Source organism: Neurospora tetraspora, assembly GCF_033439725.1.
Source record: "Neurospora tetraspora strain CBS 560.94 chromosome Unknown B0H65scaffold_6, whole genome shotgun sequence".
Lineage (NCBI taxonomy): Eukaryota > Fungi > Ascomycota > Sordariomycetes > Sordariales > Sordariaceae > Neurospora > Neurospora tetraspora.
In genome coordinates this window covers 2,491,853-2,517,849 of record NW_026944388.1, presented here as the reverse complement: position 1 = coordinate 2,517,849, position 25,997 = coordinate 2,491,853, and the positions used below count along the sequence as shown (strand labels likewise).

The window sequence follows — 25,997 nt, the reverse complement described above, 5'->3', positions numbered from 1 at the left end:
CGACCCTGAAAGGAAAAATTCCCGATCGTGTTAGTGTCGATCCACTTCTGTTCCTGTTCGGTTCTCGCCGATTGGCCTCAGCAACAATGACAACGTCATTGGCCTCCGTTAGCTCCCCGGTCTGCACGCTTAGCCCGGCCCGGAAAAGGCCCCCTTGTCCGCCGCTCCTGGATACCGGACGGACCCACATCTCCGTATGGTTCCGGATGGGGTCCGGCCGCGATACTTTAGGGCGTAAGGAACTAACGTAGTGATACAAAATTTGGCACTTTGGCGCCGCTCAAACAATGAAATGAGTATGAGGTAATCTACTCGCTCAGCTGAAGAGGCAGACCAAGTTCGATGCTCTTCTTATATACCCCTAACCCTACCTCTGGTGGAACAATGATTGAAGCCTTCTGTACCTGTACCAAAGATCGAATGCTATCTGTTAACAGTTTGCACTACATCTATGTGTGAGCTACTAACATCTACTGCGGCAGCCACGATAACAGCTAGATAGCGATGAAGAAGCTCATTCAGCGTCGTCCAGCTCGGGTGTCGTAGGTACTTAGGGTTGTACGAGACAAACCGATAAACGCATGCTCGAGACCCATATACATGCATATCCCTAACGTACATACTATATAGAGGTACGAATTGAATGTTACAACTGTCCTACTACTATATTACTATCCCCTTTGATTATAGGACAAACATTATTAATGACATATAACCGATACTATAAAGTATTCAAATAGAACCTAATACAAAGAAAAGTATTATAACCTTTATAATTTCTTTTGCAATATTTATATCGGAATCCGCTAGATCGTATTATTTCGATAAAACCTGATATAAAGGAAGGTATTATAACTTTTATGACTTCTTTTGTAATGTTTATATCAGAATCTGCTAGATCGTATTATTTCGACAAAATTTAATATAAAAGAAGGTATTATAACTTTTATAACTTCTCTCGTAATATTTATATTGGAATCCGCTAAATCGTATAATTTTGATGAATTTCAGATATCTCTCGCAAAAGAGGTTATATTTAAGGTACTTCGGATTAAATTATTATAATATATTTCGGGGTCCTCCCGCAATATACGTAAAGGTATACCCAAGGGATTGTAGATGGTAGTATTATACTAACATTTTTTCTAAGCGTTCAAAATCGACTATGCTTAACCTTCATACAGATTTCGATAAGTAGTTTTATAATTAATATCTAGCCAAACGCAACATACATACGCAGCACCTATCGAACCTAACCCTATGTTGCTCTAGTCTTTTGCTTACTATATATATATACTAGTTAATGGTATAATTATGAGTTCTTTTATATATGTAATAATGCGATGTATCTATGTGTATTCTGTACTCTGTATGCTAACTCATATTTATGCACTACTAGGGTTATCCATGGAAAAATTTTGTGGATCCTGCAGGGGGGAGGGGGGGTCGCATGAGCTATATGGCCGCTCATTCAGTCGCCATCACAGCGCCAGCGTTCCTTTGTACTCCATAGCATCATTTCTTCCCCGTCATGAGAGGCTTGAGTGTGCAGACGGCGCGCGCGCCCATCACGATGGCAACTTGGACTGCCCAAAGTGATTCAGTACATGATCTAAGAAGGGCTGGATCCATCTGTTCTTCGGACCTTCCCGTCTTTCTCAGCTACATGTTACAGAATTTATCGTCAACTGGAGGATCAATTCCACCCATCTTTTCTCCTTTAGACAAACACTTCCTTTCACAGTTGCTTCCGTCCCCCTCTTCGTCACGAAACTTACAAAACCCCCAAGCAGCCGCCTTCTTACCTTGTGTTCTCTGTATGCTTAATACCGATCGTTGCGCTCTTCCCCGTATATACCATTGTTAGCGACTACCCTTGTTTTCTTTCGTCCCAGGTATTGTCTGTAGCCCATTCACTCTCGTTTGGCTGGAACATTGCGAGCAAAGTGGACGGCCACCGTCCCAAAGTCTACTCGCCACCGCAGCAAACGCACGAACGAACGGGTTGGAATCTCATCTTCACCAATCTAATTTCTTGTCCGAACCTTTACCTTTTGTTCCGGCAATTTGTCGGCAAGCCTCCCGGGGGCCATGGATGACGACTTCCCCTTGAGTGATGCGGCCTACGACGACATTTTTGCAGGTACTTACTGCCCTCTGCATCCAACCCAAACCTCAAGAATTACATCCCGCTTCACCCATACCCCTACCACTTTGTCTGAGCTGTGTGTCTCTAACAAGTCGCGGCGCTTCGCCCTACAAAAAGACCTTGACCTGGACGCTCTTCCACCACCGCTGTCCAGTGTAGCGCACCCGAACCCTGGTGGTGTTCCTCAGTCGCTCCCTTCCTTGGCGCCTTTGCTGCAGCAATATCCGGCCCCGAACCAGAACTCCAACTCCGACAACTCTCTACAACACCCACACAACCTCCCTGGGCAAACCGCAAACATATTGCCCTCACTCTCAATTCAATCCCAAGCCCCCTCTCCAGCAAACTCTTACATAACCCCGCGAACCCCATTACTCTGTCCGCACCCACAAACCCGGTCTGAACCCGGCCGTTACCTCGACAACCGCCAACCTCAACCCGCTCATTTGCCGCCGGCTTCTCGCGCCCTACCACCACCTCGACTGCCGCCACCGTCGCTCTCTTTTCTGCTTTCCGGATCTTCCTCTACCCCAAACAACAGAGGAACCAGCTTTTACGACAACACCAACCCCGCCTTCACCACCAACCTCGCTACAGGCTCGCGCACGCCTGGTCTACCCGTCACCACCCATCGCGGCGATCGAGAACCAAATAGTGACGACTTTCTCAACGAGCTTGCCAGTCGAGACTTTTCCAGTCATTCGCTTCCACCCCAGACTCCGAGACATCTTAGCGATCTTCTCTCTCCTTCACGCAACAATTACAACACCATGCCTTCGAGGAGGGATGAATCCGCCGCCGAGGGCTCTCGGCGACGAAGCCGAGGCACCTCTCACAACATTGTCAGCTTGCCCACACTGCCGCCTCAGTCATCCGGGGCTCCCAAACGGAAAAGAGAAGACGGGCTAGAAGTCAAGACAAACAAGCGAAAAGCGCACGTGTTGGTATCCAGTGACGACGAGAAAGATCCGTTCGGGGACGACAACTTTATGGATGTGGTCGACCTGGCGGATACGGAAGAGGTGCCCGAGAGCATGCGAGCGAAGCCCAGGCCTAAGAACGAGATCAAGCTGAGCGCCTTCCAATGTGTCATTTGCATGGATAATGTTACGGGTTTGACGGTTACGCATTGTGGTAAGCTTTTTTTTTTCTCCCTTGCGTACCCCTTCCGCTCTGTTTGTTCACGGCTAACAAGTCTTCTTGTTATTAGGTCACCTCTTTTGCTCCGAATGTCTCCATTCCGCCCTAACCATTGACCCAACCAAACGAACATGCCCGGTGTGTCGCCAAAAGATCGACAAAGCACCGACAGGCGGCAAGTGGACGACGAAAGCGAAGGGTTACTACCCGCTTGAATTGAAGCTGGTTACGAAGAAGAGCTTGGGGAAGAGGGCCGCTCAATGACAGCCCTATTAGTGGATATAACGAAACCACCCCCGCCACTTTGTCAGCGAAAGAAAGCGACAGACAAAGCGGTTGTCGATATACGAGTATTTGTCCGGACATATAAGGACTGGAGGGCTGCGGCTGGCTATGTCGTGACTTGCACGGCATGATGTTAGAAGGGCGGAAGCAAAAAAGCACAAGGATGCCGCCGAGACCGTGGTATCCATATGCCTGAACAAGCCGCTACACAGATGAGTGGCGATACGAGTCGAGGTGGCACCCACCGGCTCAGAGCATGGATGACTTGGATGGCAACAGGTCATCCACACCTGCTCTTTGACCAGGCACAACTTTCGCAGACCAATGGCGCCCATCTATCACAGACCAATCCTGGAGTACTAGCCGTCAAGGTACTGGATCTACTGGACCTTACAAGACCAGACCAGCCCTGTCGCCAGTTTATATACATGCTGAGACGTTGCTACCCACTTCGCTATTCCTGGATACAGCTCGGACAGAAGAGTCTTCTGATAGGGGAGGCAACAAACATTGCTTGGCGTTTGGCATGGAGGAATCGCCGGCGATACGTCAGCGAATTGATGGAGAAGCGTGGACACTGGCCAAGCAGCAAGAGAACGATAGCCAAGTGGCTACGGAAAAATTTCTTTCCGTTTTGTCGGTTTGGTTGGTCTTTTGGACGGAAATAGCTAAAAGAGGCATGATGGCATCAAATGCATGGAAGGAAGGGCATAAATTACGGCGTTAAAGATGATGAGGAGGAAGATGAGACCTTAAGATCTCGTCTTGTGTGATAGATACCCCCACTTTTTTGTTTTCCATTCGAGTGTGTATAGGGGAGCTTGTCTGTTTGGTACATATTGGTATGGCATAGTAAGCCTTGTGTTGTTTTCTCTAGCGCCTACATAGAGTGCGGAATGAGAGTTAGCATAAGCATAAAATAACATAAGGCTTGTCGATGACAAATGGTATGACTGGTGGCAATTCTGAGTTGCTTGTCAAGAGAAAAACAAGTTATTATGACCAAGTAGACTTAGATCCATCCCAATGTTTCCACATCTATAGACATAAACCCACAGATATTTATGTAGACTTCCCCTTACTCTTTCAACCCAGACGAGTGAGTACCTCTTTCGTACAGCTTTTCCTTTGATGCTCTCCTCCTCAAGCATAAGCAGCCCAACCTAGATAACCTCACCGTTAGCAATCTCTCTAACGTCGTTCAACTAGAACCATGAAGCGGGGACAACAACTTACCACAATACAACACGGCCAAATTCCTCTCATCAGTCGCCTGATTAATCAAATCATTCACCGTAGCCATCACACTCAGCGTCTTACTCAACTTCTTCCGAACCACCTCCAACGCCCGATCCGCCTCACTAGGCTCATTGAGGTTGTTCGTCGTCGACTTCTTGTTGTTTCCACCACCACCACCACCAGCACGATTCTGATTCTGATCCTCCTCCTGCGCCTGATCATCATCCACCTCATTCCCTCTCGCATTCGCATTCTGCAACCTCGCCATCCGCACGGGACTCATCGACCAGCTATAAAGCGGATCATACCTCAACACGTCCAGAATAGTCATGATGCTGTACGTCTCCTCGCGCAGCGCGTCCAGCGTGAACTCGCAGCACCGGCGGAACACGCCCTCGGTTTTGGTGATGCCCATTCCGTCGACGATGTCGCGCGTCAGACGGAAGGGCACCAGTTCGGGCACCGGTAAGACGCGACCCATCTCGAAGGCGATGCCCAAGTCGATGTGCACCACCTCGCCCGTCTTGGTGTCGAGCAAAATGTTGTGGCCGTGTCGGTCGCCTAACCCAAGCACGTGGCCGAGCATGGAGATGGCGGCCGTGGTGCGCGTGTAGGCGGTCCGGCGGGCGAACCACTCGTCCGGGTCCGGGAACCATTCCATGAAGAAGTAGCGCATCACGGGGTGGAACTTTTCGGTGACCTTGCGGTAGACGGCGAGCCGGGTGTCGACGGATTTGGACTGGGCGTTCATGATTTCTTTCCGGCAGTGCGAGCCTTTGAGGTCCCTTGGGTAGTAGGTTTCGTGGGCGGGCATGAGGTATTCGTGCAGGGGGATGGTGTCGGAGACGAACTCGATTATGCCCGAGGACAAGGTGAGCGGGAGGACCTTGTAGGTCCGGATGCCGAGGTTGCGCTGGCGCGTGGTGCGGTGGTGCTTGAGCAGCTCCGAGACGGCGGCGAAGACTTGCTCCATGATGGCGTCCTGGCGGAGGTCGTCGTTGCCGCCTTTTACGAGCTGCTTGTACCGCTGGCCGTCGCTGCCGATGGCTGTGATGATCTTGGGCGCGGAAACGCCCGAGGCGATGGACATTTGCGGTTCGAACTTGATGATCATGGGCACGTTTGAGTAGTCGCAACTCGCCAGCAGAGGCATCTGCATGGTCGGCGGCGGGATCGGGAACTTGGCAAGCGTGGCGAGAAATTGCGAGCCTGCTTCTGAGTCCTTGATGGCCATCTTGTGACCTGACTTGTGTCTGCTAGCATCGCGCTCCATGGCGAGCAGGTGGTAGACTCTGCTTGTCGCATCAATCGCCGGCCAGATATTGGCGGCTGATACACCACTCTTGACGATGGCTCTGGCTATCTTGTCCGTCGCCTTCTGTCGGGACAAAGCAACCTCATCATTCTTGTTGATCCGTGTTCTTGCTCCCGACCAGATCTGGTACATGCCGTGATAAGGGTGGTCGAGGCAGATGCTGTAGACAAGCTCTAGCAGGGTGATCTGGAAGAGCCCTTTCTGATCTTGCAGGCGCGATGATAGCTGATTGATCAAGGGTGCGAATTTCCGAGTAGGCACTCTGCTGAGGTACCCCTTCACAGTCTCGTTCACCATGTCGTCCTCTGAGCGCTCTAACCACAGAGCTGTGAAACGTAGCGCATCGTTATTGTACTCATCCGATGCTGCGAGAGAGAGCAGGTAGTTCTGTAAACTCAACCTCACAAACTCAGAACGAGTCTGTTCAACTCGGCGAAGCTCCTGCTGATCTAGGTCAAGCCACTGCTTTGCCTTCGACAAGTGCGAGGAATACTTGTTTTTGAGTTGCGAATCCCGGGTGCTCGCAATAAGAGCTTTGAGCTGCGTAACCTCGTCATTCTTGCCCTTTTTGAGATTCTGGAGGCGAGCAAGATCCTCAAGGCCATCTGGGTTTTGGAGCTGTTCATCACAGAACATGGCGAACTGGTGGTAAACCCGGCTGGCTTCCTTTCCTTCACTCTTGCCCTTCAACTCCTTCAGTGCGGGTTCGAGATACTTCTTCTGAATGTTGTCAGGACTCTCCAGTCGGGCAACCGACACCTGGTACCCGATCTTCGACAAGAGATCCGAACGGCTGACAGGAACAGTTTGTTTCTTCAGTGAGGAATCCTTGTCAATATTCTGCAGCATCCTGATGGAGGAAATCATCTCGCCTTGATCCCATAGCGAGTTGGCAGCCTCCATCCGGATTGCCGCGTCGACGGTAAGCCCCATTTGTTCACTCGGCTTTATAAGATCTGTGAGTGCGGTAGACAAGTTCAGCGTTTCCTGTGTGGCACGATGGAACCGGTAGATGTCAGAGGAGACCAGCATGCCACGAATTTGCACCAGACGAGCATCTGCAGGCGTCAACCTCGATGGCCGGAGGTTGTGGTGTTGACTCCACATGCTCAAGGTTGTCTCCCGGCACGAGAGGATCTGACTGACATCGTCGTATTGTCCACTCATCATCCACTTGGACCGCGCTTGGAAGTCATTGATGATGCCTTTCAGCTCGGAAAGATCTCCAACATTCAGCACATCATCGAGTTCAGCCAGCGTAGCGAGAGCACCCAGCTGGTGACGCAGTGTTAATGTGTTAAGGCTTTTCCCCGTGAGATGTTTGAGTGTTCTCGCAAGACCGTCGTGAACCGCGCTTCTTACCATGTCGATGTCAGAAGCTTGATGCATACTTTGATAGGCTTTGTACACAGTTACCGCCCAGTTTCCGGTCGCAGGCGGAGCAGGAAGATTCCACATCTCTAAACGCCTTGCTGTGATGAACGTGGAATCAAGAGACCTCGAGGACCCATCCAGGCTCTGTTGCGTCTGAAGGAGAGAGTTCGACAGGCCGGCGAGACCCAAGCTGCTCAACGCCTTGATAAGCGCCTGTCCGTCTTGCTGTGAAGCTACATCCCGGCGCCTCAGATGACTGTCATATTGGGCTCCACGGAATGCTAAACTCTTGGCTCCGTCGTTTTCGTACTCGAGACGAGCCAATACAGTCGACAGCGAAGCGTCCTGGGTCAAGCCGTAGTAGGCATCTGGATCGTCGATATTCTCAAAGATATCCAGCAAGATCTCGCTCGTGTCCCCAAGTCCCTGAATCGCGGACGAACGGCGAGACTGGCGTGTAATCTCGGTGGATGCCAACTCGGCGAACAGGAGAGCAACTTTATACATCCCGCATCGCGTAGCAGCGGCCGCGGCGGTTGAGAAGTTGACCTCGAGCCAGTGCAATCGATCCGCTATAGATGTCTCATTTGGATCTGCCTGTGTTCTGAGGTACAGAATTGTGTTGATCAGGAGCTTCTGGTTGTCTCTGGCTGCTGGTGAAGTGGAGGCCAGCCATTCTTTCAAGGCTTCCGAAAGCTTCTGCTTCATCCCTTGGGTTTGATCTAGCTCGTATTCCAGCACATTATGGACGATGAAGGGGAAAGCTTGCTCAGCAAAGCCTTTGACCTTTGTCAAAATGGGAGGCAGTACCCTAAGTGCTACGCTCCCGGGTACTGACTGAGCCAAAAGTGTCGTGAGTTGCTGTGCCCAATCCGGACTTTCCAAGAATTCCGCAGAGAATATCTCGGCCTCGTTGGGGTGTTCGACACCGAAGCGATCAGACCGTGGTATGCTAAGCTCTCCCCAGTCCGATGCTCCTTGCAACGACTCTGAAAGAGTCTTTTGGTAGGCGGTGACCAAGGGACGATTGTTCTCATAATTGGCATCAGATACTGCTACACGGAGGGCAGCCTCAGCCAACCCAGCCCTAAAGTTGTCGCTACTTGCAGTAAGAGCTTCAACCAGGCTAAGAAGAGCCTCCTCGGACTCCATGAAATCAAAGTTTACTGGGGATTTCTTCCGATACTCCTGGAGGCGCGATTCGCGCAAGAGCTCTGGTGGTACGTCGCCTGAGGCTGCAAAGGACCGACCGATAACTCGTCCGGCCCAGGCCAAGTACTCGCTACTAAGCTTCTTGGAACTACAACTCATCCAGACAGCGGCACCATGGGCCAACGCCTCTTCGTCGCTTTCAATCACGTCCAAGCGAGTTGGTGGTGGAACATTGAAGGATCCACAGAGCATGGACAGAGCAACCGATCGAGCCGGCTCGTTGAGAAGCTGATGCTTTCGACCCCAATCCTTGAGAATCTCCAAAAGCAACTTGCTTTCGTGGGTGCCCTTCTCTGCGTTGCCCATGGCACGGATATTAGCAGCGGATTGAGTGATGGCCTTGAAAGCTTCCCTTTGTGTCTCATCCTTCCATGCACTGGTGTTGTAGTTGGCCAGGTATTTGGAGAACCATGAGTGAAAGAGCTGTGCCTTTGATTTTGTCGCCTTGAACTGGCTCTCCTGGGTTGTACTCGATTGGCTCGACTCTAGGAATACCCGAAGATCAGCTAGGCATGAAAGAGCATACCCAGCAAGGAATGAAGGAAATTTGACCAAGTGGTCCCTTCCCCTGGTAAGGAGATATTGGGTAATTCCCAGGGCATCATCGGCGCACTCTGGATCAACCACGAAAGCCCGGAGAGAATGTAGTAGCATCTCCAGAGGGTAGCCATACAGGGCAGTGCTGCTTGCTAGGCAAATAAGCACACGGATCTTCCGTAGCACGGAACAGGCATGCAATGGGCCTAATGCCGGGTGAATCGTGTTCAATAGCTTTCGAGCTACGAAAACGACAAGAGCGGGTGTCCATATCTCATGTAGCTCATAGTTGGTTCTCTTAACGAGGTGCAGTATCTGGTGCTGGAGGAACTTGGCCTTGAACATAGGCTGCTGGTTTGGTGGAAGTGTTGTGTTCAGATGACCGAACGCTTTGATTTCTTCCATGATGTCCGCTGCATAGGCAAAGTTGGCATCTTTGCGGAACCACTTCTCGATAGGAGCCTCTTGGTCGCATGTTTCGAAAAAGATTGCCAGGATGTCGGCGAAATTGAGGATTATGTTGCTGTTGTAAGGCTCCGCTCCGATGATCTTCCTCATGCGGCTTTCTCCGGTCACTTCGTTTGGGGAGCTTGAATCGTGTGCGATGCTGTACGCCATGATCTTGCTGAAGTTCTGTGTGACCAAATCTCTTATACTAAGCTTCAAAGTTTTAGCCAGCTCGCGGGCGTCCGTTTCATGGCCGCGCATGATCATTATACCAACAGCTTCTGACTGGCCTTTGGAAAGGAGCTCTGCCAGGTTCGAAAACCCAAATATGCTGTATGGAATCTCGTTGATGGAGTCGACCACTGTCCAAGTAAAAAGTATCTGGGGGGCAAAAAGCGTGAACAAATCTTGAGGGCTGCTGAGATTCAGACACCTCGACATCCGCTTCAGGCTACTTGTCGCATAGCTTACCGATGTTTGGTTCTTCCCAGTGGTCTCGAACACGTGGTAAGTACACCGACGAAGCAATGTAGGCCATTTGCATGCGAGTTCCGCGAGTGCAAACAGACGAAACGCGATTCCCTCCGTTCCTTCACCGGGAAGCACTTTGAGGATATCGACAAATATGTCGTCGTGAGTCTTGAGAACATAGAGCCCAAAGATTCTCGGCAAATTAACGCCAATGAAGAACCTGACATCCATGGGCGCGTCTTTTAAGATCGTCAGAAGCGTAAATAGGGTGGGAGGGAGCTTCAGAATCTGTGAGGCAAACATAGACTTGACCTCCAGCAGACGGAAAAGAAGTCTCGAAAACCAAATCTGTGCAGTAGTTGAAAGCGAATTGTTGGGCAATGCTTGTTTGACGAGCCAGTAGTATATATCGCCCACCATGTTCGAGATCTCAAGCTCCTCATCGGTCCACATGGTGATGAATCCCTCCATGATATCAATCAGAGTACATATGGCAGCTTCACAACAGGAATGTCTGATTGTCTCGCCGATCCTTTCAACCATCCTTATCGCGAGATCAGCAGGTGTGACAACATCTGATGCGAACAACTCCTGCATGAAAAGCCGGCATGACAGAAGATCCTCGTCGGAGAGCTCCAAGAGGTGGTCCACGATCGGATCAGGCACCCGGCCAAGCTCACCGTCGTCCGCACGGATGATCCTAAGAAGGTGTAGCCGAAGGCCGGTGTCGAGGTAAAAGGCCTCGGGAGTGTGATTGAGTGTGATGTCCCTCCTGGGTAGAGATTTTTTGCTCGCCGTTGCACTTTTGTGGGTTGCCTGGGAATCGAATTCATCATCGAGATCCATAGACGCTGGATCGTTATCCGTGGGAGACTCTCGCCGGGATTTCTCCAGCAAACTGTTTGAGATTGTGGCAAAGAGCCTGAGGGCATATTGTTGCTCGCGTTTAAAATGGGTTAACTCAGCCTCACCCAGGGTAGGGATGTAGGGCGCAGAGGCTTGAAGGACAAGATTGAAGAAAGATTCATTCTGGGGAGACTCAGAAATCGCCTTCATCATGCCCTCAACGATGCCAAACACGGTTATCTCCAGATCCCTCGACATGGAAGAGTTGAGACCGACGAGCTCGGGCATGACGAATGCTCCAACAATACAAGCCGAAACGACGCTAACTAGGCGATCCGTAGACACAGGAGCCGGGCTGTCGCTTCCACGCTTGTGCCATGATTCTACTATCTGTGATAGTTCCTCAAGCTTTGGAAAGAGCAGTTCCAGAATCAGCCGCTTTGTCGAGTGGGAACTCGACAAATCAACCGCCCGGGTTTCCTCCGCCTTTGGCTGATTAGTTGATGTTGCTTTGTGCGAGTCCTCTGGGGGGGCCTCATCTTCCAAGAGCAACAGATACCGTATCATTGCATGACGCTGCTTTTGGGTTGCTCGGAACTGAGCAACGGGGCCGCCAAAGACAGCGAGGGATGCATTCATACAAAGAGCCGGCATCTCATAGCAAGCCCGCAGGAGGTTGATAAGGTCTACCGGTGCTGCATGTACGGCATGAAGTGAAGCATATGCGGACTGTGATGGATTCCACTTCAAGAAAGCCCATCGAATAACGTGACTGGAAGTTGATTGACTGGCATTGGGGAACATGGCGTTGCGGACCCGCAGTAAGGTCAACATCAGCACAAGGGACGAGTCAACGAGCATCGCCGGTCCGCTGATATCGGCAGTCGTGATGATCTGGTTGACGTCGCCAGCTAGTTCATGGTCAGAAACTAGCTTCGCTTTCAGAATCCAGTCCAAAAGGACGCATGCAGAGCGGCTCGTAGGGGGTAAGCTCAGGGATCTGACACCAATTTGCCATACTTGCTTCCACATGGCAGAAAGGGATGGGTCGCGAGACGTTTCGTGAGCCGCCAGGCTAGAGCATGCAACCATTGCCCACGAAGCTACCAAGCCTTGTTTCGCTGAGATGAACTGTGACAAATCCACCAATACCTCCTTGACCTCCTCGAGAGATAGATGCTTCAACGCGGACAGGAATGGTATAAGCTGTAGAGCTGTGAATTTTACCGCGGCATCCGGCGACATAAGCTTTTGGTGTATTCGGTTCGAGCTTCCTATCACTCGGCGCCTTTTCCGTGGTTTGTCGGGCTCATCTTCTGGGTGCTGACGATCTCGTTGAGAACTCTTTGCGTAAACTGTCTCCAAAAGGGCAATGTTTTCAAGCAAGGCCCAGTTCTGTTCCCCCGCTGGATGATATGGACGTAGACCGAATACCATAGTCGATGGGTGATCTGGGGGCAGTTGCATGGTTGAGAAGGTGACGTCCTCGAGCTGAAGGCGGGTCTTGTCATCGCGCCTAGAGTACTCGGACCATAACGAGTCGAGCAAATCTTCGGTATCTTGCAAGAGCATATCATCCGTTGCCTCCCGAAGCAAACTCTCCAAGTACAAGTGTACTCCGTATAGGGTCTTGAGCATCTCATCCCTAATGGAATTCAACATGGCATCTCGAGATAGGGACCGAGGTTGCCAGCAGTGCGATAACACTGGGACCAGTGCCGTGGCTATTGTCTTGGCCAAAGCTATGTCCTCGGTTTGTACCCGCACCAAGATGTTGTTAAGTATGGAAAAGGACTCCCTTTGTAGCTCGCCTACCTTGATCTGACGAAGGGTGAGCACGCGAAGCACAAGTTGAGAGACCCTTTCTGCTCTCCTCAGAACTGGAGCATTTGACGCCGACGTGAGTGCCTTGACACATGTCAAGAAGTCGAGGGCCAGTTGGCCATTTACTTGGCCATGTGCGGAAAAGAGTCCAACTGAGCCTGCTCTTGAGGTAGCAGGTGCTCCCGGGGCTGGGGAAGCGCGGGATGAAGTGCCCAAGTCGCGTTCGGCAGCCTCTAAAAAGCGGGAGAGAGCATTCAGGCAAAAGTCAATCGAAACCTCCCATCCTTCGCCCTTGTCCTTCCATCCTTCGCCCTCGTCCTTCGGCTTGAAAGTAGCTAGGGTTTCGACATTGGCTGGGACGTTCAATAAGGCGCTCAACGCCTTGACGTATCCCTTGAGTAGGGGTTCGAAGAAGTTCTCGTCGGAATCTAGAAGAGTTTGCGTGATATGATCGACGATGGCCCTTGCTGTTTTCCTTTTGACCTTGGAGGCACCATGTTGAACAGCTAGACGGAGTGCTTCGGCGCAGTTCTCGAGTCTTTTAACGCAGGCATCGCGTATTCTGTCGGTGGTTTTCAGCGACTTTTTGCCGATGAAGTAGGCTTCCTTTTCGATACGGGTGCAGCCGAAGAGGGCTTCATAGACGGCATGATATATCTTGTCATCAAAGAGTTTTTGGCCCTGACTTTCGGCCTGGGAGCCTTTTTCGTCGCTCTTGAAGTACGATATTAATGCTGAATCACGGGCCGTCAGTCTTGTGGTCCAAACACAAAATCTGCAGTTTTCTGTATGGGGGGCCACTCACTCTTGACAGCATTACCCCGTTTTTTGATAGCATTTTCGGTAAGAAGACCTGTGTTGTGTCAGGGTAACCATTCTAATGGGGTCTTGTGTGCATCTTCTCTTCGCCTACCGATGAGCTTCTTCAAGTCTTCTACCGTCTCGGTTGCTGGCGCCATGTTGAGGTCTGACCAGGCCGTCCACCATCTGGCCGGTCTCTGTTACACTCAGTAGCACAGTCTCGTAAAAGATGTTATGGTCGACAATGATTTTGCTTCCTTCACAGGGAGGCGACGGGATGGTTGAACAAGTGCGGAAGGATGCCTGTTCGAGAAAACAAAAATCTGAATGGACAAGGCAGCCAGGGGGTGGTTGTCAAGGAAACCATCTACAATGCCATTAGTCGGTTAATAACACCGTGACGGCAAAGCAACTCTGCAATTGAGCAGCAAGGTTCTTATGTTCTGGAAAATCCGATATGTACCGAGAAGAGAAACGAAATGGAAAAGAGAAGGTTGAAAAGGTGATGAGAAGATAGTCGAAAAAAGACAATTACTACAATGGGTGTCATGGCGCTATAACATTGGATTACAGGGCCGCTGTTGTTGCTGAGCGCATGTGGTGGGCAGAAGTGCGTCTCAGTTATTGATCTTGATGATGTCCACAAAGGAAAGTGAAGAGAGTGAAAGAAATTTGCAGTTCAAATCTGATACCTGATATTTTCTCAGTCTTTAATCTTACCAAGTCCAAAAAGTGCATCTTGATGGCCATCAGAAGGAAGGAAGGAACTGATGCTACTGCCTGGTGAAGCTATGACCACCTCCCATCACAGCTCCTTCTGAAAGTCAACAACAAAACAGTCGATGCAAAAGTCTTGGCGCGCCTCAACACGCGGCAGAATCGCTCACCGCCAAACTTTTTCCAGCGTCCCGTCAGAGGCCGTCACCAGTAGGGGCACTCCCGCACCACCTTCCCGCGGACGTCCCACTGTAGCACCCGCTGGCCGCCATTGACAGCAGCGCATTCTGCCGCGATCATTGGCCGCAATCTCGACGACAACTCAAGCTTCAGTGGACTGCGACAACCTTGGAGAATTCCATCCCGCTTTTGTTCGCTTCCTTCTCTCCAACAAAGTGAAGCGCGTCACCAACTCGGTTGTCGCCGATTCGCAGTCTTGCCCCAACATCACGACCACCGAAAAATCCTCCAACACGCGCCGGCTCGTGCTTGGACTAATTATTAGAACACGACAGGAGGGACACCCGCACACAGAAACTAGCGCCCACCGAGATTCGCGATCCAAGAAGCGCATTGGATTGAGAGCGTGCGCATCACGGAAGCCCAACCACGGCCGTCGCAGTCTTCACGAGTCTTCAAAAAATGCGCTGAGGCGCTCCGAGTCCATCACCAACACCGACACCGACAGCACGCCCACCCACCCTCGATCTCTCCTCCCACCCGACGACAATCATGGCCGAACTACGCAAATTCGAATCCCTCTACGCCCTCCACACCGAGCTCCAGGCTATCAGCCAACAGCGCTATGAAGAGCTCCAGACCGTCGAGCAGCTGCTCGAGCAGCACGCTGATTCCTTCAGCAAGTTCCTAGACAAGCCGGCCCGGAACGCGACCAACAGGACGGCCCTGCAGAGCGGCAAGATCAAGGTTCAGGACGAAGAATATGCCGTCACCCAGGACTTCATCAACGACGCCCTTAAGCTTGCCGATGAGCTCGATCTCGACGAAATCGAGGCCGCCCGTGTCCTCCTTGATGCCGATGCCGAGGGCGACCAGGCCAGCTTCGACCGTCCCTTGTGGGTGTGCGGCCTCCTCCGCTTCCAAAACGAGCGGAGTTACCTGCTCGACTGTATGCGCCTTTGCATCCAGATAGCAAACGACGAGGATATCGACCCCTCCGTGCAAGAAGGCTTTGGCCAGGTTGTCGATGAGAGGATCTTTGGCATTCCCGCACAGGGTAGCAAGCCCCAGGCCGGTGCCCAGAAATTCGTGCCCAAGTGCGTGGCCGGATTCCAAACCATCAGGTCGACTATGCAAAATATCGGGGAGAAGGTGGCAGCTCAAAATGTCCTGTTTCAGCCCAACGTCTCCAAGCGAATGGACCAACAAGAACCATCCGAGATCATGCGCCTCAAGCTAATAGAGCAGCACGAAACCCTTTCCCTCATACTGTGTGCTGCCGTCGAGAAGAAACAAGCCGAGTCCAAAGATTTCAAGGAGTTTATCCAGTTTCTGAGGAAAGTAGACAAATACGATCACCTACTAGGTAAGCCTTCCTTGATCGATCATCTCTGGACCTTGCAAAGACTAACCTCACCCAAGTACATCTCATCCCGGTACTTGGTGCCTATATCGCAACCTTTGGTTCCAATGTGGGTGGTGGAGACGTTGAGCCGGTGCGACAACTGAACGAGTTCATCTGTGGAAGGACGGCCGAGGATGTCTGGGCGATACCGAGTCTCGGCGCTGCGGTGCGCGCATGGTGGATCGCCGAGTATAGCGGCTGGTATCACGACGATTACGCCGGCTACGAAGCGCGGGGCATCAACCTTGACAAGGAGGACGAGGAGAGGACAAAACAGTTCATGGATGCCCTAAAAGACGGCGCCTTCGACTTCCTTCTCGCCGTTGCCGCCGATTGCCATGCGCATAACCAGGACTGGCAGGACCCTACACGCTGGGGAATGCGTCAATGGTTGCAGCGTAAGGCTCTGCCTCTGGCATCTGAAGCCCTGCCATTCGCGCCCCATTTTCACACCAGTTTGATGACGCACCTCGAGGTCCTCATCGATGCTGCTATTTCTAATATCCCAGACGTTCTGCGTAAGTTGAGGACAGAGGAGGACGAGCAGCGCCAGTTGAGCCAAACACATGAGCAGGACCTTGATCTGGAACGGTTCCTCATGATCATTGCCTACGCCTACGATGGCCGACCGGACGCAGCCATGACCTTCTGGGAAGATGCCGACAGCAACCTCTCCGGCTTTTTGAATTGGGCGTCCAGGAGAGCTTCCACCCCTCTGGTCAGCGCATTCTGCGAGATGCTCCAAGCTCTTTCCTGTAATGAAGAATGCGCAACGGCCGCCCACAACTTCTTGCTCGACGAAACCACTCACTCGGGGGGCAAGTTGAAACGCTCAGCCTCCTTGACCTGGAACCAAATCTTCAAGGAACTCAAGTTCTTCATGGAGAAGCTCCAGACCAAGCCACTTCCAGCACAGTCTCAACTTGTCCGCCACCATGCGAAGCCCAGCAGCGATCAGGCCGAGACTGAACCTGAATCCGCCATGATGCTGGAGTGCTATCTGCGCCTCATTGCCAAACTCGGCTATGAGAGCCCAGTCGCCAGAAATCTTCTGCTTCTCGACACAAGCGTTGAGCTGCCCGAAACTCTGATCAGGCTGGCCAGTGCCCAGATACCCGGCCGTCTCCGGGCTTGCGTTTTCAATGCTTTCCGAGCCCTTATGCATGGCAAGACCCATCAGGAGTCGGAAATCATGTGGGACTTTATCGACCTTTGGCTAGTAGGCGGTTGGGGTCCCAAGGCGGACACACAACGAACCGTGGCAATGTTGCAGCCCAGTCCTCAGGCCGTGATGGATGCTATTTTGGATGACATCAGTGATGGATTTGAGCAGCCCGTTGCGTTTATCCAGCTACTTAATTCCCTCATCCAGCCATCGGTTGATGATGGAGAGCTTTGCGACAGGCTGCCTTTCAAGGAAGCGCTTGGCACCAGTAACCGACTGTCCGGCGTTGATGTCTATGTTGACTACGTATTTGGTCTCGTGTTGACCAAGAAGGCTAGGGATATCACCGACCCTATGCAGTTGAGGATCCTGCAGCTCAGCTGCCTGGAGTTTGCGCTGGCTTCTCTGGCATCGTTCAACGAGGACCTGATTGTCTTGGGCAATGAGAGCAACGTGAATGTTGATCTCGCCATGTCTACTTCCAGCCTGGAAGCCTACGTGCGGTTGCACCCATTCGCCCGGGTTATGGAGTGGATGTTCAATGAAAAGGTTGTGAACATTCTTGTCGACATCATCAACAGGGATGCGGATGTCCTTGGACAGTCATCCCACGATTCCCCCGTTGTTATGGGTGTCTTGCGAGCCGTCCAGGTCATGATCAAGGTCATTGAGCTACAGGACACTTATCTCGATCTCGTCCGCCCACTTATCAAGAAGCAGTTTGGACAGCGAAGCCGCTCTGTCGCAAGCGGGGCTTATTCCGCTTTTGAGGATGGCATCATGAACCACCTGTCTCTCGTGGAGGATCTCGGTCGGTTCACCAACCTTGGAAACCCCGATCTCACCTGGGCTTCCCTTAAGCTCTTGGAGAAGATCTCGACATCCTCCAACATCATCTCAGCCTGGGAACCCGATGGTCGTCACGCGCATCGCAACAAGGCCATTGTCCAGCTCGAGAGGGGCGGTGCAGGTGTATCGATCGCCGCATCTTTGGCCAACACCATCGCCGAGACGCTCGATCCTGTTCAGGAGGCCGAATCGCCAGGTTACCAGACCAAGATTTTCATTTTGGATTTTCTTTACAAATGTCTCAAAGCCAACCCGGACAAGCCCACTATTGCTCATTTGCTCCTTGGCTTCCGCTGCGAGATCAATGGACTTGCCATCGAACCCAATGGCGCCTTTGACATTCAGCGCTCACTCTTCCATAGCCTTTTGAACGCGTTCATTGGCCTGTCAGTTTACCAAGAGGAGTTGGGCATGCGCGGTTATCTAATAACTCTGAAGCGGAAGATCCTGCGCATCTTCCAGATCCTCTGGAGTTCACCCCTTTCTTCCAAGTTGGTCATGGAAGAGTTGCGAGCTACCAACTTCCTCTTCCACACTCTACTCCAAGAACCACAAGTCCAGCCACACCTCAGGTGGGACGGTGCAGAAGCGGTCTCTCCCGAGTTCCTGGTCACCGACGCATCGCATTCTTATATCGAGTTCCTTGCGACGCGTGCCATGGCCTTTGAATACATTGCCAAGGAGCTTTGCAGTGTTTCCCAGAAACGGATACCCACTGTCAAGCGTCAAATCTTTGATGCTCTGAACGGACAGATCCGGGTCGATGACGACGAGCCCATCAACATTGCTAATATCTTTGACTTTTTTGACTTTCTCAACATCGACTTTGTGAACATTCCCGCCCCAGAATTCGATATCTACAGGGACATCGACCTCACCCCATGTGTCGAGGAGGACGCGATGACGGGCTCGCAGTTCAATGTCCACAAGGTTCACCAGTTGGCTTTGCTCAAGCGCGCCGAGAGACTCAACCGGGACAACCCGGAGAAGAAGGATACCCAGGCCCTGATCACACAAGATGAGCTGGCAGCTTGGGACCGCGAGCAGAGCCTCTTGCTCGAATACGTCATCTACCGCAACCGCCAGAAGCAGTTCAGCGCCCACCGGCTCAAGGTGCTCCGGGCGTGGACCAACATCCTTCTGGTCATGTTCGAGGCCAACGACTTCAAGGGCACGGCCAAGATGGCTTTCCTCCTGCAAGCGTTGCAAGCCACTCTGCCCAGCCTCGAAGCCTTCAGCACGCTCAGCCCCGCCGAGGCCTTTGAGCTCGCTCGCGTGGCCAAGGTGCTGCTCTTCAAGCTCGACCTCTCGGACAAGGGCGACGATGTCACGGACAAGGACATCGGCAACCTCATCAGCGACAAGCTCTTCCAGCTGTTCCAAGTCTGCCTCACCTCCATCGCCAGCTGGGTCGGCAGTGCCGATTTACGCGCCCTCTACTACTCCATCTGCTACCGCTATCTCACCTCGGTAGTCGACAAGACCACGGACCACACCGGCACCACCACCAGCAACACCCTGGCCACCGCCCGCTCCCGCGCCATCAAGACCATCCAAGCCTACGGCGACCGTCTCCTCAACGTCATCTGCGACGACGCCTACGGCTCCGACTCGACGTGCCAAACCGCCGCCATGATTCTTTTGGGAGCCCTTGTCCACCTCGACCACACCACCACGGCCTCTGGTCTCCAGCACACCAACAACCTCGACGGCTCCTTCGTCGTCAACGCCCTCAACCGTCTCAACTTCATCGGCGTCCTCGTCGACTCTCTCAAGACCATTCTGCAAGATTGGTCCGCCGCCACCACCTCTTCCTCTTCCCAACCGTCCCAACCATCTCCTTCGGTTCCCTCCCACCAACAACAACTAGCTCTCACACAACAAACCGCCTCGGCCACAGACAGCCAGTACCTCCTCTCCAAACTCTCTCTCCTCCTCGCCCTCTGCCGCTCCAAGCTCGGCTCCAAATTCGTTCTTCAGTCGAACCTCTTCCGCGCTCTAGAAGTGTCGGGTGCCTTCTCCACCGACCCCGAACTTCTCGTAGCTTCTTCCTCGGGTTCCACGGGCTCCACGACTGATGTCCGCGCTTTGGAAAGGCACTATACACTTTTGGTGTATCTAGCCAGAATCGTCTCGGCGGCTGTAATGGCCGGCAAGAAGCGCGGGAGCCATAATGCGCTGCAGGGACGTAAGTTTTTGCAAGGGGCTAGGGGGTTGGTGGTTCAGGTTTTGAAGAGGAGTGTTGGGATTGGTGGTGGTGGTTCGGGGAACCTTGGTGTTTCCATGAGGGCGGTAAATGGAAGTGCGTACGGCAGCACTGCTGTTGATGGTGGGATAAGCCGGGTACAGCTGGAGTTGGAAGAACGGGTGGATGAGCTGGCGGAGGCGTTTATGTTGCTGATTGACGCTACGGGGTTTTTGGAGGTGAGTTTCCCTTGACCCTGATGAAATCCACTGCATGAGGAGGTGGTGAAGAGATGATTTGTGCTAACGGATGATATTTCAGTTCGAGGAAGAGCAAATGCCTGCTGAGAAGCCGAAGGGTGGTTTACTCTTTCATTAGAGGGTCATCAACCACTCAACGAGCTAACAGTTATGGGCTTGCATGAGAGACTGGAGGTAATTGAGAGAGAAAGAAAGTATGCTGAGAGAAGGGTGGTGTGAGTGAGAGAAGAAGAAGAGGTCGAAGAGGAGGCAGAAGAAGAAGAGAAAGGAGAGAAAAGAGATGGCCTCATAGCATCGAGGGAAAGGAAGGGAAGGGATGGGAGTTTTGTGTACTGGTACACTGTTGGTGTCTTTTCAGGTTTACATCATTTGACAGTAAGAAATTGTTTTTCGGTTTTCCATTATCGAGTTTCAATTTGGCAAGCATTTCGGCGTTGAGTCTAAATTGGATGTGAAGTTGGTGAAGAGCGGCGAAGATCGAGCTGTGATGTTGGAAGTTAGATTGCTGTTAGCGTTGAAGGCTTGATAGAGCCGAGATGCTTAACGCGAACTTGCGCGCCGTTAACAGAGAAGACGCGTCCCACTTCCCCGCGATAAATGGGTTGCGCCCACAAGTGCCGTACAGTTATCGCCGTTTGCCGCTGACACGGTGCCGGAGCTCCTCCCCCACCTGGGATTGTAATGGATTGTTAACTCCGTCATCTCGACTTTGAACTCTTCCCATGCACCATCTCAACTCTTGAGACAAATAACGACATATATCCTTTGTTGACAGAAGATTGGCTATATAAGCTGCCGCGCGGGCGAGAGAAGACGTTTGTGGAAACGACTTGTCCATCGATGCCTTCGACCAGCTCTGCCAATCCGTCCGAGTTGCCTCGTGACAACGACAACGACAACAACATTACAACCAGCCATATTCATCAACATACGCCATCATCACCTCCTCCCGCTACCCCGACCAAGCGCCGCTTCGACGACTTTAACCTGAAGGATAAAAGCGCCCAACAATCGCATCCTCAAACAGCCGCATCATCCGGCACCAATACTGCTGCTCCCCCAGACCCCAAGCGCTCCCGCTCCGAATTATTCGCAGCTTCTTCCGCCACCCACCCGACAACAGTCACCACCACCACAACTCCCACCATGTCCGCCAAACTCAAGGGCAAACGCCCCGCCTCCGGCCCGCCAGAGGTAATCGACCTCACCCAAGGAAGTAACAACTCCGCGGGGTCTTCGCCTGTTCCCACCTCTTCTCATTCGCACATTAGAGGACTACCACTAGGCCGAACGTCAACAGCGCCGCTCAACCCCAAGGGCGGCGGCATGACCAGCAAAACACCAGGGGGCACCAACTACCTCCAAACACACATTGGCGCCCGCCGCCTCGTCGTCAAGAACCTCCGCCCTGTGGCCACCCAGACTCAGACCGAAGAAGCGCACTACGCACGCATTCGCGGTGATTTGGATGCCGCGCTCAAGGCTGTCTTTAGCGGGCACGGTGCTGGTGCTGGTGCCGGTGCCGGTGCCAGTGCCGCTCCTGCTCTTGGAGGCCACAGTCCTAGTCCTGGCCCAGGTCTGGGTCAGGGTCAGGGCCAGGGTCGTAGCGGAGTGAGCAGCAATACCACAACAGGCGGTCAACCGATGGAAAAGCTATACCGCGGGGTAGAAGATATTTGCCGACGGGGGAATAAGGAGTCCGGGGAGTTGTACGAGTGGTTGAAGGATCGGTGCAAGGGGTGGTTGAACAGTGACAAGGTGCTCAAGGCGCTACTGGCGGCTGCTCCGTCTATAGCCACAGACGCGGGAGGGGAAGAGGATGTGATCCTGCTCAGGGCGGTGCTGGCCGCTTGGAAGAGGTGGATTGCGCAGCTTTTGGTGATCAGGTGGATCTTCAGCTACTTGGATAGGAGTTATCTACTTCCTGGTGGTGGTGGGACTACTGCGGAAGGGAAGGGCAAGAGTAGTGCTGGTGGGAAGAGGGAGGGGCCAACGAGCGTTAATGATATGGGTATCAGTGCGTTCCGGAGCGCCATGTATAGCTCGAGGAGCAGGAACGGCGCTAATATGCTCACCATCGGCGCACGGGTGGTTAATGCCGTGTGCGTGTTGGTTATGTTTGACCGGCTCGATGATAACCGGTTCGATTCGCAGCTGTTGAGGGAGTCGGTGGCCATGTTGAGGCTCTGGGGGGTGTACGGAAAGGAGTTGGAGCCCAAGTTCATCAACGAGTCAAGAGAGTATGTGAGGAGGTTCGCGGAAGAGCGCAGCGAGTCGTGCGGGCTCAAGGAGTACATTGTTGCGTGCGAGCGGCTGCTCAACAGGGAAAGCGAGCGGTGCGATGTGTACAACTTTGACAGCACCACTAAGCGCCAGCTTAAGGACGACGCGCATCAGATTCTTATCTTCAACTATGCGGAGAAGCTGCTGGACAGCGGCAGCGTCGCAAAGTTGCTGGATGCAAATGATCTCGATTCCATGAAGGCCCTGTACGAGCTGCTCAAGTTGTCAGGTATTCAGAAGAGGCTGAAGGGACCGTGGGAGCAGTACATCCGAAAGACAGGCGCGGCTATTGTCAGCGATACGGCTAGGGGCGACGAAATGATCATTCGCATGCTGCAGCTGCGCCGCGCGCTAGACGTATTGATTCGCGATGCATTCGGCAGAGACGAGGATTTCACATATGGGTTACGCGACGCTTTCGGGTTCTTCATTAACGACAAGTCGGTGTCATCATCGTGGAATACGGGCACCTCCAAGGTGGGCGAGATGATCGCCAAGCACATCGACATGTTGCTCCGCGGCGGTCTTAAGACGTTGCCCAAGGCATTGTTGTCCGATGTCAAGGACAGGCAGGATGCCGAAAGGAGCGGCATTGCTAGCACGGCCGATGAAGATGCCGAGTTGGATAGACAGTTGGATCACAGCCTGGAGCTGTTCCGGTTCATCCAGGGCAAGGACATCTTCGAAGCCTTCTACAAGAAGGACCTGGCGCGCAGACTTCTCATGGGCCGCAGCGCTAGCCGCGACGCGGAAAGAAATATGTTGGCCAAGCTGAAGAATGAGTGCGGTTCTAGTTTCACTCACAATCTGGAAATCATGTTTAAAGACCAGGAATTAGCCAAGGACGAAATCGCCTCCTACAAGACCTGGCTAGCCGGTAGGGGCGAGGACTCGCCCGTGGCCAATTCGGACCTCGACCTGAGCGTTAACGTCCTTTCAGCCGCCGCCTGGCCCACCTACCCTGACGTCCGCGTCCTGTTGCCGCAAAACGTGTTGGATCACATCACCACGTTCGACACATACTACAAATCCAAGCACACCGGCCGCCGACTAACCTGGAAGCACAACCTCGCGCACTGCGTCGTGAAAGCGCGCTTCGACCGTGGCCCGAAAGAGCTACTCGTCTCCGCCTTCCAAGCCATCGTCCTCGTCCTCTTCAACGAAGCCGAAGAGAAGTCACCCGACGGGATCCTCTCGTACGATCAACTCGCCTCCGCAACGGGTATGCCCGACCCCGAGCTCCAACGGACTCTGCAATCCCTAGCCTGCGGCAAGACGCGCGTCCTCAACAAACATCCCAAGGGGCGCGAAGTCGACAAGACGGACACTTTTAGTGTCAACAAATCCTTCACCGACCCCAAGTTCCGAGTCAAGATCAACCAGATCCAACTCAAGGAGACCAAGGAAGAAAACAAGGAGACGCACGAACGGGTCGCGCAGGACAGACAGTTTGAGACGCAGGCGGCGATTGTGAGAATCATGAAGAGCAGGAAGAAGATGGCGCATGCGCAGCTGGTGGCCGAGGTGATTAATCAGACGAAGCAGAGGGGGGCGGTGGATGCGGCGGATATTAAGGCTAATATTGAGAAGTATGTTTTTTGTTATTATCCCCCGTATACTGACACTTTTTCTGGGAGACAGATTGCTAACCTGCTTGGTGATAACAGGCTTATTGAAAAGGATTATATTGAAAGGGAGGGTGGGAATTATGTTTATCTTGCGTAGAAGGTGGTTGTGTGGGTTGGGTTGGTGTGTTGTCGGTGAGATAGATGGAAGGAGAACGAGGCAAGGCATGGCTGCGTGGGAAAGGAAAGAAGAGCGTCAAACGAGTTTGGAAGCGTTTTTTGGGAAGGATAACCTGTTTTTGTAAGTTTGTTGTTGTGTGATTAACGAATGGCTTTTTGGTATCGTGGGTTTTGCAAGGGACGCATATGTTTATGAATAGGTGTTTTTCATGAATGGATTGGGTTCAACAATCGCCAAGGGTACAGTGTTTGACTTGTATGTACATACTCACTCAGCATGTGATATACAACATATGCCAGCAACAATGCTCTTTTGTCAACAACATCAATTCATTTTGCTTTCTCACCCAGCCCAGCCCAGGGACGGACGGACAGGTTCACTAACTAGTGACGGGTCAAGGGCAGTTACACAAAAGAGGGATACCATATCTTCAAGTACCTGATCTCGAACCATCTTACCTATTCTTAACCCGTTCACTTTGCCCGGCCAATGCCCGGCCGGTCTCAGACATGCATACACATGGCGTATCTGTATACGATACGGACAACACCAAACCCGTAACTCCGGTTGAATGCGGGCGTTGACATGAGGGATCCATGCGTGATTAGGGGGCATGTGTAGGCGAGCAATTTTTGCATGAAGGAAGGAACTGAACAATCGATGTCTGGGTTTTGAAGTGGGTGAGGCCGAAGATGCACTGACTGCTTCGATAAACTTCACTCAAGGTACCGACCGCTACTCAGCCAGCCTGCCGATAACGATGAAATAAATTGATGTTCTCGCTCCCGCGAAGCCAAAGCATCAATTGTGGTGCCCGATGGCGTCTGGTGTGGCTTTTCATGATAGGTATCTCGAGAGGGTAGAATGTCTGGCGAGGTGACCGACCCGAGACCGATTGTACAAGCCATGTTTTTTTTCTTTCCTTTTTCTTCTTCTCTTTTTGGCCTTTTCTTCGCTCTTGGGAATAACCAATATCCACCATGCTGTCTATTTTTCGACCTAAAACATCTTGCTGCGGAAGAACGGTTCTCAACCGATCTTCCAACATCGCACTACAGCGAAAGCGCATAAACCCCCATACTATTCATCCTTAAACAGCAAACCCGACACATCACATCCCCTTCATGGCAAGTCTCGGTTACTGACGTTGTGATGTTCAGCTAAGTAGGGCACCGGCAACAGACACGCGAAAACCATGGTAGTCGTAGTCCATAAACGGGAAGGGACCTGATCTAGAGGCAATTAATTTTGAATTAATTTGCAGTTCCCCCCAGTGCCCCCAGTGCCCCCAGTGCCGAACGAACGTGGCCCCGTGGCACACCCGAAGGCGTGGTGGTGTCTCCGGGGTAGCGCAAACATCGGGGGGCCTTGAACAAGATTGCGAGATTGGGAATCTCTGCCGCCAAGGTCCAACCACGCTGGATGGGTTGAGAGGATCATTTGTGCTGATCCCCGGAACCAGCCGGATCTGCAACAATGGCGGGGGGGAAGAGGCTCAGGGAAGGTCTAAGTCTAGACTTTTTGTCTGTTTTTGTCTGAATCTTTGACCAAGAAATACTTTCAAATG

General features: G+C 52.3%; 4 protein-coding genes across 4 annotated transcripts; 3 read left to right on the top strand and 1 right to left on the bottom strand.

The window, feature by feature from the left end:
- Positions 1–2,091: 2,091 nt before the first annotated feature.
- B0H65DRAFT_551095 (uncharacterized protein) lies at positions 2,092–3,553 on the top strand (the record flags this gene model as incomplete). Its single annotated transcript, XM_062829781.1, has 2 exons — positions 2,092–3,283; positions 3,360–3,553. The coding sequence occupies 2 exons, from the start codon at positions 2,092–2,094 to the stop codon at positions 3,551–3,553; spliced, it is 1,386 nt and encodes a 461-aa protein (XP_062679601.1).
- Positions 3,554–4,608: 1,055 nt separating this feature from the next.
- B0H65DRAFT_266975 (uncharacterized protein) lies at positions 4,609–14,029 on the bottom strand. The gene is made up of 4 exons (XM_062822696.1): positions 13,753–14,029; positions 13,645–13,692; positions 4,811–13,573; positions 4,609–4,737 (listed from the first exon to the last, which is right to left on the bottom strand). The coding sequence occupies exons 1-4, from the start codon at positions 13,796–13,798 to the stop codon at positions 4,718–4,720; spliced, it is 8,877 nt and encodes a 2,958-aa protein (XP_062679600.1). The 5' UTR covers positions 13,799–14,029; the 3' UTR covers positions 4,609–4,717.
- Positions 14,030–14,976: 947 nt separating this feature from the next.
- B0H65DRAFT_266956 (nucleoporin Nup186/Nup192/Nup205) lies at positions 14,977–20,968 on the top strand. Its single transcript, XM_062822695.1, has 3 exons — positions 14,977–15,903; positions 15,960–20,380; positions 20,463–20,968. The coding sequence occupies exons 1-3, from the start codon at positions 15,090–15,092 to the stop codon at positions 20,517–20,519; spliced, it is 5,292 nt and encodes a 1,763-aa protein (XP_062679599.1). The 5' UTR covers positions 14,977–15,089; the 3' UTR covers positions 20,520–20,968.
- Positions 20,969–21,054: 86 nt separating this feature from the next.
- B0H65DRAFT_473127 (Cullin family-domain-containing protein) lies at positions 21,055–24,730 on the top strand. Its single transcript, XM_062827181.1, has 2 exons — positions 21,055–24,273; positions 24,352–24,730. The coding sequence occupies exons 1-2, from the start codon at positions 21,242–21,244 to the stop codon at positions 24,407–24,409; spliced, it is 3,090 nt and encodes a 1,029-aa protein (XP_062679598.1). The 5' UTR covers positions 21,055–21,241; the 3' UTR covers positions 24,410–24,730.
- Positions 24,731–25,997: the final 1,267 nt, after the last annotated feature.

Coding starts and splice junctions, on each gene's coding strand:
- B0H65DRAFT_266975 (XM_062822696.1), bottom strand. CDS start 13,798: ATGGCGCCAGCAACCGAGACGGTAGAAGACTTGAAGAAGCTCATCG. Junction 13,693..13,752: donor AGACTTGAAGAAGCTCATCG/GTAGGCGAAGAG, acceptor GACACAACACAG/GTCTTCTTACCGAAAATGCT. Junction 4,738..4,810: donor TTTGGCCGTGTTGTATTGTG/GTAAGTTGTTGT, acceptor GAGGTTATCTAG/GTTGGGCTGCTTATGCTTGA.
- B0H65DRAFT_266956 (XM_062822695.1), top strand. CDS start 15,090: ATGGCCGAACTACGCAAATTCGAATCCCTCTACGCCCTCCACACCGAG. Junction 15,904..15,959: donor CAAATACGATCACCTACTAG/GTAAGCCTTCCT, acceptor ACCTCACCCAAG/TACATCTCATCCCGGTACTT. Junction 20,381..20,462: donor ACGCTACGGGGTTTTTGGAG/GTGAGTTTCCCT, acceptor ATGATATTTCAG/TTCGAGGAAGAGCAAATGCC.
- B0H65DRAFT_473127 (XM_062827181.1), top strand. CDS start 21,242: ATGCCTTCGACCAGCTCTGCCAATCCGTCCGAGTTGCCTCGTGACAAC. Junction 24,274..24,351: donor ATTAAGGCTAATATTGAGAA/GTATGTTTTTTG, acceptor TGGTGATAACAG/GCTTATTGAAAAGGATTATA.